General features: G+C 37.4%; 2 protein-coding genes across 8 annotated transcripts; both read left to right on the forward strand.

The window, feature by feature from the left end:
- Nucleotides 1–501: 501 nt before the first annotated feature.
- Nucleotides 502–7,260, forward strand: LOC107809868 (uncharacterized). 3 transcript variants are annotated; one of them, XR_012707628.1, is made up of 11 exons: nucleotides 502–848; nucleotides 1,637–1,701; nucleotides 1,797–2,093; nucleotides 2,191–2,382; nucleotides 3,100–3,169; nucleotides 3,528–3,629; nucleotides 3,706–3,807; nucleotides 3,891–3,956; nucleotides 4,038–4,167; nucleotides 4,318–4,406; nucleotides 6,774–7,260. XR_012707628.1 is itself a non-coding variant. In XM_016634562.2 (11 exons), the coding sequence occupies exons 1-11, from the start codon at nucleotides 531–533 to the stop codon at nucleotides 6,783–6,785; spliced, it is 1,365 nt and encodes a 454-aa protein (XP_016490048.1). In that variant the 5' UTR covers nucleotides 502–530; the 3' UTR covers nucleotides 6,786–7,260. The 3 variants fall into 3 exon arrangements, 2 of the variants coding, with proteins under 2 accessions (XP_016490048.1, XP_016490047.1); XM_016634562.2 differs by having other exon boundaries at nucleotides 3,727–3,807; nucleotides 4,375–4,406; XM_016634561.2 differs by having other exon boundaries at nucleotides 503–848; nucleotides 4,375–4,406.
- A 1,683-nt stretch (nucleotides 7,261–8,943) lies between these two features.
- Nucleotides 8,944–14,341, forward strand: LOC107809866 (microtubule-destabilizing protein 60-like). Of its 5 annotated transcripts, none has more exons than XM_016634559.2 (8): nucleotides 8,944–9,990; nucleotides 10,164–10,215; nucleotides 10,305–10,397; nucleotides 11,088–11,207; nucleotides 11,505–11,603; nucleotides 12,027–12,086; nucleotides 12,174–12,268; nucleotides 13,898–14,341. In XM_016634559.2, the coding sequence occupies exons 1-8, from the start codon at nucleotides 9,095–9,097 to the stop codon at nucleotides 13,932–13,934; spliced, it is 1,452 nt and encodes a 483-aa protein (XP_016490045.1). In that variant the 5' UTR covers nucleotides 8,944–9,094; the 3' UTR covers nucleotides 13,935–14,341. The 5 variants fall into 5 exon arrangements, with proteins under 5 accessions (XP_016490045.1, XP_075105698.1, XP_075105697.1 ...); XM_075249597.1 differs by lacking the exon at nucleotides 13,898–14,341 and adding an exon at nucleotides 13,499–13,633; XM_075249596.1 differs by lacking the exon at nucleotides 13,898–14,341 and adding an exon at nucleotides 12,377–12,527 and having other exon boundaries at nucleotides 10,182–10,215.
- The last annotated feature ends 203 nt before the right edge of the window (nucleotides 14,342–14,544 follow it).

The following is a 14,544-nucleotide window of genomic DNA, read 5'->3' on the forward strand; positions in this document are numbered from 1 at the left end:
CAAATTCAAGTTAAGAAACATTTAACATTATTTAAAAAAAAGAAGTTCGTACCTTTGATATTTTTAAAGTATTTGCTTGAGATGACAGAGTGTCGTGTTGATAACGTGTTATAAAATAAAGACTATAAATTAAATTAATCTAAGATAAGTATAGAAGAGACAGAGAGACTAGTATATTACTCAACTTCAAACCGATATATATAATGAACTGAGATCTCTTCTATTATAGAAGAAAGAAAGCAGCTGCAAGGCAAGAAACAACTGCAAGGCTTTTCATGAAGCAGTTGTGACACTTTTTTTGAGCTACTTGTAAGTTGTTTGCATGAACTATTCATAATCTGCATGTTTAATAAAAAGTTGTTGCAAATCATTTTATTGAATTGCTTAACTGCTTGCATATAAACTTTAATATATTACTAAATTGATAATCTCGAATAATAAATAAACATCCGGAGTATAATATTTTCGTAACATTGTTAAATTAGTTGAGTTTTAAAGCAAGATACAAGTGACAGGAACCAAAATAACAAATGCTTGGCACGTCATCACCTTCGAGGAAGCGAACACTACTATATTCAGCTACTATCAGTATAGTTTACTATGCCGGAAAACCCCAAAAGACTTGCAAGGGTTGTAGTCGGAGAAAGCTTATGGGGGAGAGCGTAAGGGTTCGATTGATATTCAAGGAGCGGCACATTCTCAGCGAATTACAGGAGAAATCAGAGGGTCTGAGCCATAGTTGGTTCCTTCTCAAACCCCAACAGCACAGAACCATCTCTGACCTCTCCTCTTCTGTTCTTCACACTTTTCAGCTCCATCACTCTTGTCCTCATGGCCTTCTCCTCTCTGTATGTTTCATGACTTTTTTTTATTTCTTTTTAATTTTGGGATAGTGTTTCCTTCAATTTCTTGTTGATTCAATTACTGCTTTTTGTTGCTTAGTTCCGGCGTCTACTTTTTGCTTTGTGTTCCTGCTTATTATCAGCTTCAACACTTTGGTCCAAACACCTAATTTATAAAATAAGGTTCTAACACCTAAAAGTGTTCTTCAGCATTGTTTATTAGCTACTTTCTCTATTTCATTGAGCACCTACGTACTGCTAATTTTTCCCACTGAGGTGTAGGCAGATGGTGAAATCACCTACTTCCTCTATGACCCTATTTCCTTATTAGTCGGTTACAAAAAGAATGACCCCCTGCTAAATTTGGATTCAATTTAACTTAAACTTCCTATCTTACTCTTAATAATAAACTTTTATAGCCATAAAGATGTTATGACATGTTTAAGACCATAAGTTTCAAAAGCCTTATATGCACCCAAATGTTATGTCATGTCTAAGATTACAAGTTTTAAAGGTCTTCATTTTTTACTTAAACTTCATACCCAGTCAAATAGGTTCACATATATTAAAACGGAGTAAGCACCTTTTTTGTTTTACTGATGGGGGTGAAATTCCAGTGTCTCGTGGTCTTTCATTAACCACTAGGCCACATCCTTTGGTGCTTGGTTTGTTACATTTGTTGATCGAGCCTGGATATATAAAGTATCTCGGGCTGCGAATTAACATTTCTATTCTCTTGCAGCTGACATCACATTATTTAAGTACTGGCTCACTTTCTTGTCATATACTTGCAGATGGATGGCTTTGTCTTGCCCCCTTTTGAATCAACTTGTATCTTGAAGGATAATTCTACAGTCAGGTTTTGCTTAATTGCCGCTTTGTCATCTATTAATATCATCGTTATTATTATTACTATTATTCATAAAAATTATGTTTTCAAAACTTGTACACTAGTGTGAAGAAGAAAGGAGGTGTTTTAGCCATTCAAGGAAATGATACGCCTAATATAGCTGAGAATATCAGAATTGTTGAGAAGCAACCAGTAAACACGGGACAATTGCTGTTGGCAAATGAGGAGGAGTTTGACAATGAATCTGGAGGTTATGAAAGTGAAGAGCCCGAAGATGAGTATGAAGACAAGGAAGAAGGAGCTGACCCAGTAAAACAGACTAGTGCACATCTGGAAAATGCTTTGGGTTGTAATGTGATCTCAAAGAAAAGAAAGGCATCGGAAACACTTCCTAGCTCGAAGTATTTCTTCATTACTTGTTTGGTGATTCTGATTTGCCCATACTTTGGCTTTAATTTGTAAGGCTCACAATTGATTTCTTGAATCTCTCTTCTTCAGGAAGAAGAAGCATTATTCTGAAGTTGCAAAGGAGGTTGATGAACAGACCAAGAAAGCTCAACAAGATCTCACAAGCAAGAAGAGTCTTTGCAAGCAAAAGAAGGTAGCCGATCCGGATAGCAAAGATGTGGATAATAACAAAGGAAGTGCTGAAAGTAGCAAGGTTAGTGACAGCATTTCCGGCATGAAGAGGTACGCTATTGATATCTGTAATCTCATTCTTTGAGTGATTACAGTTTATTTTAGTTTAATATTGCTTTACTTGGTCAGTTTCTGCCAATTTCTTGGTGTATTTGCTTTGGAAGCCTTACTGTGGTCATTACTTAGGGTACATTCCTTCCCGCAGAACCACTTAGTTGAGGATTTAATCCTTTCCACTGCCACCATTTTGGGATCAATCATTGAAGGGGTTTCTTGTCTTGTTTCCATTTCGGTGTGTATTTCTTTGCCCATGTATTTTCTTTGCTAGTTTTTGTGTCTCAGTTAAGTGTTGCTCGCCTCTTGTATGGAGTATGGATTTTGGTGTTTGAACATATGGAACAAGATAGTAAGAAATAATACAACATTAGAGCCGCATTGGATGATAGCCTGAATACCCCATCTTTCCTTTTTGGGCATCTTGTAAGAGTCTTAAGTTTATCTTTGTCCATCTTCTGCTAGTGAAAATCTTGAATTTATTTTCTCCATAATGAATTCAAGTAATTTGCCCTCTAATCTGATATTTGCTTGCGTGGCTTGATAAGTTAATCTTATTGATAAAAAGTGCAAGATCCCGGAAAATTTATATTTAAAGTTGTAATATCTCTTCTGATGACTTAGGCATTTCGAAGTGCATCTTGTTCTGTTTTTATGCATGCAGAGATGTCCAATATCTTGTTAGGTTACTGAACATTTCTTCTGTTTCTATAGAAATAACAAGGTTCAAGAGAAAGGCATGGAGAATGTGGAGGCAACCCCCAAGCCTGAGGGTGTTAAAAAGGTATATTATTACAACTTTTATCATTTAATTGAGAAATTGGCAGCAAATAGTCCTTTAGTTGGTGGAGCTATTTCAGAAGATTGTGTGAAGCTTTGTAGATTAATATGGCATATCCACTATATTAGGTGTTACTTGAAAGTGACATTTGTTCTTGTCACAAACTCACCTGACATGATCAGATGTTATAGTGCGTATCAGATTTGTTGGCTAGTATAGTTCTTCTACTCATACTACTAGATAGTCTGTCTTACAAATAGTTTCACTTAAATATAAGTGCGAATCGCTTTTTTCAATTTTCCTTCGGAAGATTTGCATAAAGCTCTTTTAGTGCTCAGATATTGATTCTTCTTTCTGTCAGGGCCCTAGTAGAAGTGCTCGGAGACAATATGCGAAAAGACAATGGTTGCGAGAAATGATCAAAATTTACAAGCAGCATGCAGCTTCCGAATCAGAGGGACCTGTAAGTTATTATAAGATGCAGATTTGCCAGCTATTATTTCCATGAGGTATTATATTTGCTCGGTGCAATTTTACAGCAAAACGGGAAGGAATTGCAGGCTAATGCTGGAAGAAGAGCTGGTAAACTGCATTCAAAGTGGCATGTTGATGGTGAGACTGATGGAAGACCAAGGGGACGTGTGAGTAGTGAGATACCCAGAAGTACTTCTATCACTTTTGCTTCTGCTTCATGTATTGGAAACTTATATCATAGACTCTGCAGGGGAATTGGAAGCAACAGCAAAATAAAGCTAAAAATCAAGAAGTGATTGGCCAACCAAAGGGACTTGTGAGTAATCAGACTAACACAAATGTTTCAATTCTTCTGCCTAGTCTCATTTGTGTTGACAAAGCACTGTCTCACATGTAGCTACATTGGAAGAAATTGCGCGAAGAAGATAAGGGTAGAAATACAAACAGACAAGAGCAGACAAATGAAAAAAGCACTTTGTGTGGAAAACCAGGTCAACACAGTGATGTGGAGGATGAAGTTGTTCCAGGTTGTTCGTTTATTTATGACTCAGTTATCTGTTTTCCCCCCTTCTCTGTCGTACTCTCTGTCTCTCCCTCCCAACTTTTCAGGTGGAAGACTTTCCTACCAGTTTTAAAATATTAATTTGGGTTAACCACTTCTTTCACTATGGTGTCAGATTGCATTCTTTAATATGGAAGAACTCTAGAGTCTAAAAATCTTCTGGTTGATGCAGATCAAGCTTTGCAGCAGGATCAAGTGCAAGAGGTAGGTTTGGCCATAGTTTGTATTATGATGTTCTGCCTACTAATTTCTCTTGAATTTCTATAAATAAATCAAAGCAAGAATTCTAGACACCAATAGTAGAGTTGTCAAGTAAAGAATTTTTCTAGAATGTCATTTTGAGATTCACCATCCAAGCTTAACAATAAGAGATGCTAATATAAGGAGAAAACAGATGGCAAACACAGTATCTTTATGCATTATGTGGACTATTTGGTTGGAAGAAATACAAGATGTTTTGAAGGAAAAAAAAGCAGCAGCCCTGTCATGTGAAAGACACATGTTTACAGAGTTTTTTCTTTTGGTGTAAGGATAAGGAGATGGAAGATCTGAATCAACTTTTTGATATTTTGGATTCTATGAATTTGATGTAGATGCCGACCCCACCTTGTTTGGAATTGAGGCAAAGTTGTTGTTGCTCCTTTTGTGTACACTTGTTGTATCTCTTGGTACCCATTAATGAAACTTTACTTTATCCACAAAAAAGAAAAAAGAAAGAAAGAAAGAAAGAAAGAAAGAAAGTAAGGAGATGTTAATATGCTTTACGTTATCTAGGGGTTAGTGTAAGTTCAGCGCTGAGCCGGAGGAAGGGGGCGCGGATGTGAGGCTTGAATCACATGCTATCCCAAGTAGAGGCAGCTTCAAGTACCTTGGGTCGGTTATCTAGGGGGGAGGGGAGATCGACGATGATGTCACAAACCGTATTAGGGTAGGATGGATGAAGTGGAGGTTAGCATCTGGAGTCCTATGTGACAAGTGAGTGCCACCAATACTCAAAGGTAAGTTCTATAAAGCGGTGATTAGACCGGTCATGATGTATGGGGCCGAGTGTTGGCCTGTTAAGAACTCACATATCCAGAAGATGAAAGTATGAGGATGTTGAGGTGGATGTGCGGACACACTAGGATGGATAAGATTAGGAATGATGATATTCGGGAGAAGGTGTACGTGGCTCCCATTGATGACAAGATGCGGGAAGTGAGACTCAGATGGTTCGGGCATGTCCAAAGGAGAAGCTCAGATGCCCCGGTAAGGAGGTGTGAGCGGCTTGTTGTGGAGGGCACGAGAAGAGGTAGAGGGCGGCCTAAGAAGTGTTGGGGAGAGGTGATCAGACAGGATATGGCGAGGCTTTAGATTTCCGAGGACATGATACTTGATAGGAAAATGTTGCCATCGAGTATTAGGGTTGTAGGTTACGAGGTAGTTGAGTCTTACCTTACTTCGTACCTTTATGAGACTAGTCTGGTAGGATTTTTGTCTAAGATAGCTATTGGCAATATTGTGTCTTACTATTACGTTTTTTAATGCATGGCTTATTTACTATCTATCACTTTTGTTTTGCATCTTTCTTCTGAATTTAATGTTGTTCCTATTTTTCCTATGATGTATGTGGTGATACTAATATTGCCTTCCTTTTGTCTTTTTGTTTTCTTGAGCCGAGAGTCTTTCGGAAACATCCTCTCGACTCCTTCGGGGTAGGGGTAAGGTCTGCGTACACACTACCCTCCTCAAACCCCATTAGTGGAATTTTACTGGGTTGTTGTTGTTATTGTTGTATCTAGGGGTTAGTGTATGATTAGCTCTAAGTTGCGCCATAAAGGAATCCGGGAGTGGGGAAGAATCCTCACTGGAAATGGTCATGAACCATTTAAGATTTCTCCTTTATATAGGAGTTTGAGCTACATGAAAGAAAAAAGTTAGTATTAAATAAGGAAATCAACTATATTTGGTTATCTCAAGTTGTTTCTAGTAAGATGCATAGAGATAACTCTATTTGTAGAGGTACTTGTGCTGAGTGAACTTGAATTTATATCCTTTGCGTGAGTGGATCTCTATGTATTATCGTGTTTAGTGCAATCTCTGATCTTAATGCTAATTGGATTAGTAAACTGCGTCTTTTCGCAGATAGATTTTTCGTCACTTCTTGAAGCTCACCTTGTCAAAAATGGTACTTCAGACTCTGTAGCAGGACTATCTGGTTGGCCCAGTGAAAGTCCTGCTACAAACGAATCAAATCCAGTTCTAAGCGCTAGTGATAAGAAAACTGATGGCCCAGCTATAGGTAGATATTTTTGTTATTCCACTGCTTATATAGCGGAGTTGGAGGGGATTTCATTAGATCCAAGTTAGTTTTCCTTTTCATATGAGCCATTATAATTTGACTGTTTCTACCTATAAAAAAAAAGGCTATTTGTGGAATTGACCTGTGGAAAACAAGAACATTCTGTTCATAAAGATGTGAGACGATGCTTTCTGCCAACTCCTTTGATGATTAGCCATTAGTGAATTATAAATTCGTTGGTTGTTGAATTTCCTAACTAGATGTTGACTATGCTTTAATGTTATTTGCAGAAAATGGAGTAAACCTCTGGGAACAACTGAGTGAGACTATAAAGGCGAAGATGGGACAGTAACATATTAAAAGTAGGTGGGGTAAGGGGATCTCTGGGGAGCGCTCATGGTCACATAGAACCTTCCTAGAATGGCCTTTCGAAGATCTAAAGAGGAAATATGAGATGAAGCAAAACTTGTACATATTGTTATTCACTCTCGGAATTTTAGCTGAATGAAGAGGGCGAACACCGCTTTGGCAGGTATCTGGGGAAAGTTGCTGCTTATAGTTGCAGCAAGTTAGTGGTCTTAACGCGTTGCCCTGTGGCTAGTGTTATCTGTAAGTCTATCCATTTGTAAAAATGTTCCATATGTAGCTTGCCGAAAACTTGTTTACTTTTCTTGTGCTGTACTGCAAGTTTCTTTCCAAAACGGGTTTGAGCTTTTGGTGTAAAGAAATTCTAGCTTGTGTATGCTTTTTCCTAGCATTGAGTCAACTCAATGAAAAGGGGATGTGATAGCCAAGAGTTGGGCAGCAAACTAATAAAGTAAGGAATTCCAGAACGAGGAACAAGGATTATACTAGAAAAGAACAATGGAATCTTATAAAAGCATTTGAGACCTGGTATGCATTGAAGACTAAAGAATGTTTCAGAAGAGTAATCATACTGAATAAAGTGGGGGAAAAAGAGAGGTAATGTTTAAAAAATAAAGTGAGCTAGTAAGAGGTAAAACGAGCTGGAGTAATGTTGTAAAGCAAGGAGCGATTAAACCAAAGATTATTCAGTGAGTTGTAAATAGCTAATTAGCCATAAGGACAACGTAATGACAAAAATGAGAGAGAGTCGTAAAGAGATAATTAGCCATAACGATAACGTGGGGCTCCAATCATCTCTCACCGGTCATATATATGTCATTATGACTATACAACTGCGATACGTCAAATTATCCGAAAGCTCATATTGTGCTTGTGCGAGAGATATAGCTAGCTTTTGGCCATAGATTTTTAAATTTGTTTTAAAAAATTTAATTTTGGTGAAGTTTGGTTTGAAGATGAAAATCTGTTTGGACATAATTTTTTAAAAGAGTATTTCATTTTATTTTTTTGAAAAAACATGAAAATTTGACTTATACCCATAAGTTCTAAAACTATAAAAAATATCCGACAATACCAAACAAACAAACTTGCTAATCCTGTATATGCAGAACCTTCATCGATGTCATTCAGTATCATTATCACAAATCATAGTCCTGAACATAGATAAGTTTAGTACAAAAATATTATTTTTATAATGAACTACGTAATGCACTATCTTAAAACCATAACATGATATTTTAATATCAATTGCTAATAACACAATTACTAGCCACTATAATTCGTCAAATTGCAATAATATTACAAGATTCATCAGTTCAAAAGAAAATGATAGTAATTAGCTTGTGGTTAGTTGGGTCATAATAGACTTGATTTTTTTATAAAATCCAAAAGTTTGAGGTAATTTTTGAAATTGTTACAAAATCAAACAGTGATGTTTTGGGCCAAAAACAGATCTAGAGCTAGTTTTGGGATTTGAAAATAAAATTTTCAAAATCCGCCAAAACATGGATAAAATCTATGAACAAATATGTTTTGCTAAAAAAAAAATTAAAAAAAAACTTGGCAAAATCTATGGCCACGCGGGGACGTAAAGTAATGTCAATATATATATGAGTAAGTTAAATAATTGATATGAGTTAAATAAATTTATTCAGGACAAATAATTGATATGAGTAAGTTTTAACGCTATCATAATTCAGGAATTTATATAGTGAAAAATTGAGGATGATGCCCCAATTAAGGTACTTCCTCTTCTTCTTTTTTCCCTTTTATACATTGGTTAAAAAGTGTTTTTTTTTTTGTGACGGCCGGGATTAACATGATCATGGCCAATTAGCTTTCCCAATCAGTTAAATTAAATGGTCCAATTTGCAAAACTATTTAAAAAAAGCTAATCCAACAACCTAAATTGAGCCCACAAAAAAAAAAAAAAAAAAAAAAAAAACTAGCCGTTACGAAAGCCAGAAGCGTCCATAGCTCACCGGTTCAACCTACCTTCCCAATCAGTTAAATTAAATGGTGCAATTTGCAAAACTATTTAAAACCAAGCCCACCACCAAAAAAAATATAAAAAAATTAAAAAAATAGCCGTTACCAAGCCAGAAGCGTCTAAAGCTCACTGGTTCATCTTTTTTCTCCATTCACTTTAATGCTACAAGCAGAAAAAATACCCTAGCAAATCCACAATACAACAAAATCCCCAACTCCGATCAACTTTTTCAGCAACAATCACATTCCTCTTTTGATGGATTCAAACGACAAATCCATTAGACTTACGCCTAAAAAATGCTCCAAAAATTCAGAAAATATGAACCCCAATGTGGAACAACACAGTCCTTATCTGCCAAAATCTTCTAAATCACCATCAATGGCGAAATCAGCGAAAAAACCCCAAAATTCAGTATCCAGAAACCCTAACGCAAATCAATTGGTTTCGCCTTCTCCCAAAAACAAAATTCGCCAAAGGAAGTTTGTGATCGCAAAGAAGAACAAGTGTGATAGTGATAATTTTAACCCTTCAGTGGCTTGTAGTAAGTGTAATAAGGCGGGTGGTGGTGAGAAAAAGAAGTGCCTTTGTGTTGCTTATGAGAGCCTCAGGGCTTCTCAAGAAGAGTTTTTCAAGAATCGCGGTGGAAATGAACACGAAGAAAGTGAAATCAAGAAGTTGGATAATGTAAATAGCCCTGAAATTGGCAATGGAGAAGGAATGAGTAACCAGTCATTGACTCAAAACATTGAATTGGGTGAATTAGTTGAATTGGATGGTCGTTGTGTGGCTGATGAAATGGTGGAAAGGGCAAACGAGGATGTGGGTTTGGGTGAAGTGAGTGGTGGAACTATAAAGAGGAGGATGTTGGAAGAAGCAAGACAAAGTGTATCTGAATCAGGAAAAGTGATGCATTTAGTTAAGGCTTTTGAGAAGCTTCTTTCGATACCAAAAACTAAGGAGTGTGAAGGGGAAAAGGAAACCGAAGATTCTGGAACGGGACAAAAAAGGGCATTGCCTGGCTTACAACCTCCTAAGATTCCTGCGACAGAGATGTCTTCTTCTTCGTTTTGTCCATCGGATTTTTTCCTCACCTATGAGAGTTTAGGCTTGGATTCGCGTCGTGCCTCCTCATTGGATAGCAGCCACAGAAGGTTAGTAGTTGAAACTTTAAGTTAGTTGTCAACTGATTGCAACCCTCTTCATTTAGTGGATTTATATAACTGATTCCTATTAGTTTAGGATTGAGATGTAACTTTTGTTTGTTGGTTGTGCATTTATTCCTCATTTGAGTGCTGGAAATAGATCATTTTTTTCCTTTTCATAGCTTCAGTATTTCAAGCAGGACTTCAGGTGGTGGTCGAAGGAGCAGACACAATGTAAGGATAGTCTTATTATCAATCATTGTTAGGATGGAGAGGAAATCATGTTGATCTCTATACTCTTATTTTCATTCTCAATGCTGCAGAGCGCTGAATCATCAGGCACATATACTAGAAGAAATGGGAAGAGAAGGCAGCTCAAAGCGACCTCACAAAAGCCCTTCAAACTTAGAACTGAGGTTCGTGAGTTGTGTATTTGCTTGATCTAATCTTGGTTAATTGATTGCTTCTTGTGCAACTATGACCAAATATTCAGTTGCAATGTATTTGGTCGACATGCACTGGCTGCTACCGCAAATAGTGATATACACAGAGTGGACACTGAAAGATGGATTGAATCCTATTTTGCTAAAAGAAAATCAGAATGTTGGTCATTAAGTAGTGCACAACGGAAGAAAAAAAAATCTATATAGGTGATAACAATAAGTTGAGATTAATTTTTAGTCATGTTAGTGCGTTTACTTTAGGTCCAATTTTGGCTAGGATTTTTTTGGTCTTGTTAGAGATTTATATGCTAGTAGAAAATGTGGTGAACTTCTAGTGTTAGAGAAACTAATTATTGAGTATAATATTGGACCGAGATGGGATTAAATGGAGTGAGATGGATGTCGAGGATTCATGGAGCTGACACCCACTTGCTGCTTGGGGTTGAGTCATAGTAGTTGTTGAAATCCCTCTGTTGATATTTGTAATGGTCATTGTTCCCTGATCACTAATAGTGGACCTATTCTTTGATCCACTAGTTAATTGTGTCCCTTCAGCATTGAGATGCATCAGTATCTGCTTTTTCAGTTTAGGATGTCATGTCGAATCCAATTAATCATTTACCTGTTTACTTAAGGAGTTGCTTAGATTGGCTATTGCTGCAGGAAAGGGGAAAATGTAAGGAGGAAGAATTTTTAGAGAAGGTGCAACAAATGGCGGAGGAAGAGGAGAAACAGCGGATACCAATTGCACAAGGCCTTCCATGGACAACAGATGAGCCAGAGGTAGCGTAAGCTTTTCACTATTGTCATTTCCAACCATTAAGGACTTTCGATGTGAATGGATTGATGTAAAAATTATCTTGTTTAACTATGCCGGAAACTTAAAAGGGAATGCATCTTGTTGATCTCATATTTTGGAGACTGGACTCTTTTGAACCAAAATCAAAGAGAAATTAAAGCAAAATGTTATTGAAGTTCATGTTATTACCTCTCTCACTATGCACAAATCTTTTGCACTTCAGATTATACTTAAGCCTGTTACGAAAAGAAAACTGAATTACTCCGTTTTCAACTTTTCAGTGTTTGCCAAAGCCTCCTGTAAAAGAGAGCACAAGGCCTGTTGATCTGGTGCTGCACAGTGACATTAGGGCAGTTGAACGTGCTGAGTTTGACCATCAGGTAAACTTTGTTTATTCTTTACTGACTTCGGTCATGCATTAACCTAATTAATTTCTCAGTGAAAGGGCAGCTTTAATTTCGTATAAAATGCTGCCATGAGTATCTAATTTTTTTTTTCTCATCGAGAATATTTCATATGAAACATGTAAATGTTATGTATGTCCTTGCAAAGAGATTCTCAAAGCAAGTGCTCCAATAAGAGGAGTGAGGACCCCAGCAAATTTCTTCAAGTGAAAGTGCTAGTTCTAAAATTTTGTTCGAGGTTATGTTTCATTAGGAAAGCATGTGAAATGCTTGCATGACTCTTTCATTCAGGACCTAGGCAGGCACTTCTGGCCCTAAATGGCTGTCTTTGCATGACTCTTCATTACTCATTTAGAGGCACAGTACCTTATGTTCGTGGTTTCTCCATGGTTGCATCAGGTGGCAGATAAATTGAGCTTTATTGAACAATACAAGATGGAAAGAGAGAGACTACAGAAGGTAAGCAAGCAAATATTCTGGGATTAAATTACGTATATGTATTTTTGCACTTACATTCATGTTATCTTGTTTGATTACTTCTTCTAGATGGCCGAGGAAGAAGAAATTAGGAGGCTGAGAAAGGAACTTGTTCCAAAAGCTCAACCAATGCCCTACTTTGACAGACCTTTCATTCCTAGAAGGTAATCAGTCTCCAACTTAACTTTATGGTACCTTACAAAATGTTGCTTCTTCTAATAAGAATATACAAGCTTACATTACTTCTAAATAGGGAAAGGATATGTTTACAGAGTCTCCAACTTTGGTGTAAGGATAAGGAGATGGGAGATCTGAATCAACTTTTTGATATTTTTGGATTCTGTGAATTTGATGTGGATGGCGACCCCAACTTGTTTGAGACTGAGGCAAAGTTGTTGTTGTTGCCCTTTTGTGTACACTTGTTGTACCTCTTTGTTCCCATTAGTTCCCATTAGTGAAACTTTACTTTATATAAACTTTAGTTGAAGTATAGTTCGTCGAATCAATCTCTCTTGATGGGATTTTTCTAGTAAGTAACGAGAAGACTAATAGTATCGACAATAGCTGAAACTGTCGGAAGTCCTATTCTTCCCAACCGAATAAGCACTTTTGCAAAGTTCACCTTCCCCGGTCAAAACAAGACATACGGATAACAATTAGACCTTACCAGGGATAGGGACTGGACTATAGAACCTAATTAAAAAAAAAATTCAGTGCTTTTTCAATTCACATCTATGAGCGAGGATTCCTCTATCTCTTGCTCGCTTGATCAGACTCTGACTGCTTAGGGAAGAATGATGGGTCGCTAACAAGGCCCCTAAATGACCACTCAGAAAGCCTTCGTTTTTTCCCCCAATATGACACACCCCTTGGGGTGCGGCCCTTCCCCGGTACCCTTCGTGAAAGCATGATGCTTTGTGCACCGAGCTACACTTTACTTATGTTACCTAAGGGTTAATGTATTTTTTCCCCCAATATGACAGTCCCGGAACAGAACAATCTTGTGTCATAAGAAAAGCTATTATCCAAATCGAATTTTCCTTTTTTTTTTTTGATTGGCTTCATCCCGAACGTCCCCCTTGGGGTGCGGCCCTTCCCCGGTACCCTTCGTGAAAGCATGATGCTTTGTGCACCTAAGGGTTAATGTATGATTAGCTCTAAGTTGCACCATAAAGGAATCCGTGAGTTGGGAAGAATCCTCATTGGAAATGGTCATAAACCATTTAAGATTTCTCCTATATATACGAGTTTAAGCTAACATAAAACAAAAAAGTTAGTACTAAATAAGGAAATCAACTATATTTGGTTATCTCAAGTTTCTTCTAGTAAGATGCATCGAGATGACTCTATTTGTAGAGGTACTTGAGCTGAGTGAAATTGTCGTCTTTTCGCAGATAGATTTTTCATCACTTCTTGAAGCTCGCCTTGTCAAAAATGGTATTTCAGACTCTGTAGCAGGACTTTCTGGTCGGCCCAGTGCAAGTCCTGCTACAAACGAATCAAATCCAGTTCTAAGCGCTAGTGATAAGAAAACTGATGGCCCAACTATAGGTAATTATCATTGTTATTCCACTGCTTATATAGCGGAGTTAGTTGGAGGGGATTTCATTAAATCCAAGGTAGTTTCCTTTCCATATGAGCCATTATAATTTGACTCCCACACAAAAAAATTGACTGTTTGTGGAAGTGACCCGTGGAAAACAAACACATTGATTAGTCATTACTGCATTATAAATTCATTGGGTGTTGAATTTCATAACTATATATTGACTATGTTTTAATGTTATTTGCAGAAAATGGAGGAGTAAACCTCTGGGAACAACTCAGTGAGACTATAAAGGCGATAAAAGTAGCTGGGGTAAGGGGAGCTCTTGGAAGAGCTCGTGGTCACATAAAACCTTGAGAGGCAGTGCTCTTGGTCCTAGAATGGCCTTTCGAAGATATAAAAAGGAAATATGAGATGAAGCAAAACTTGTACATATTGTCATTTACTCTCGAAATTTTAGCTGAATGAAGAGGGCGAACTCCGTATCAGAGGAAAGTTGCTGCTCATAGTAGCAGTACAGTTAATGGTCTTAACGCATTCCCCGGTAAATTGTCCCATATGTAGATTGCCAAAACTTGTTTACCTTTCTTGTATTTGTAGTGAGAGTTTCTGCTCAAAACTGGTTTGAGCTTTTGGTGTAAAGAAATTCTAGCCTGTGTATGCTTTAGCATTGTTTCCGTTGGGCAGCAAACTAATCAAGTAAGGAATTCTATAAACTCACCAAAGACACAAAAGACCGCAAGAAAGACTGAATTCGAAAGGTGCATTTGAGACCTGGTATGCATAAGGAAACAATTTCCAACCTAGCTGAGGAGTTCAAAGACTAAACAACGTTTCAAAAGAGTAAGCATACTCTTCGTGGAGGAATGAAGGGACAGCAAGTTGATAACCTTA

This window comes from Nicotiana tabacum, chromosome 3 (assembly GCF_000715075.1).
Source record: "Nicotiana tabacum cultivar K326 chromosome 3, ASM71507v2, whole genome shotgun sequence".
NCBI classification, from domain to species: domain Eukaryota; kingdom Viridiplantae; phylum Streptophyta; class Magnoliopsida; order Solanales; family Solanaceae; genus Nicotiana; species Nicotiana tabacum.

Coding starts and splice junctions, on each gene's coding strand:
- LOC107809866 (XM_075249595.1), top strand. CDS start 9,095: ATGGATTCAAACGACAAATCCATTAGACTTACGCCTAAAAAATGCTCC. Junction 10,216..10,304: donor GTCGAAGGAGCAGACACAAT/GTAAGGATAGTC, acceptor TCAATGCTGCAG/AGCGCTGAATCATCAGGCAC. Junction 12,087..12,173: donor AAAGAGAGAGACTACAGAAG/GTAAGCAAGCAA, acceptor TACTTCTTCTAG/ATGGCCGAGGAAGAAGAAAT.
- LOC107809868 (XM_016634561.2), top strand. CDS start 531: ATGCTTGGCACGTCATCACCTTCGAGGAAGCGAACACTACTATATTCA. Junction 2,383..3,099: donor AGCATTTCCGGCATGAAGAG/GTACGCTATTGA, acceptor CTGTTTCTATAG/AAATAACAAGGTTCAAGAGA. Junction 3,808..3,890: donor ATGGAAGACCAAGGGGACGT/GTGAGTAGTGAG, acceptor TAGACTCTGCAG/GGGAATTGGAAGCAACAGCA.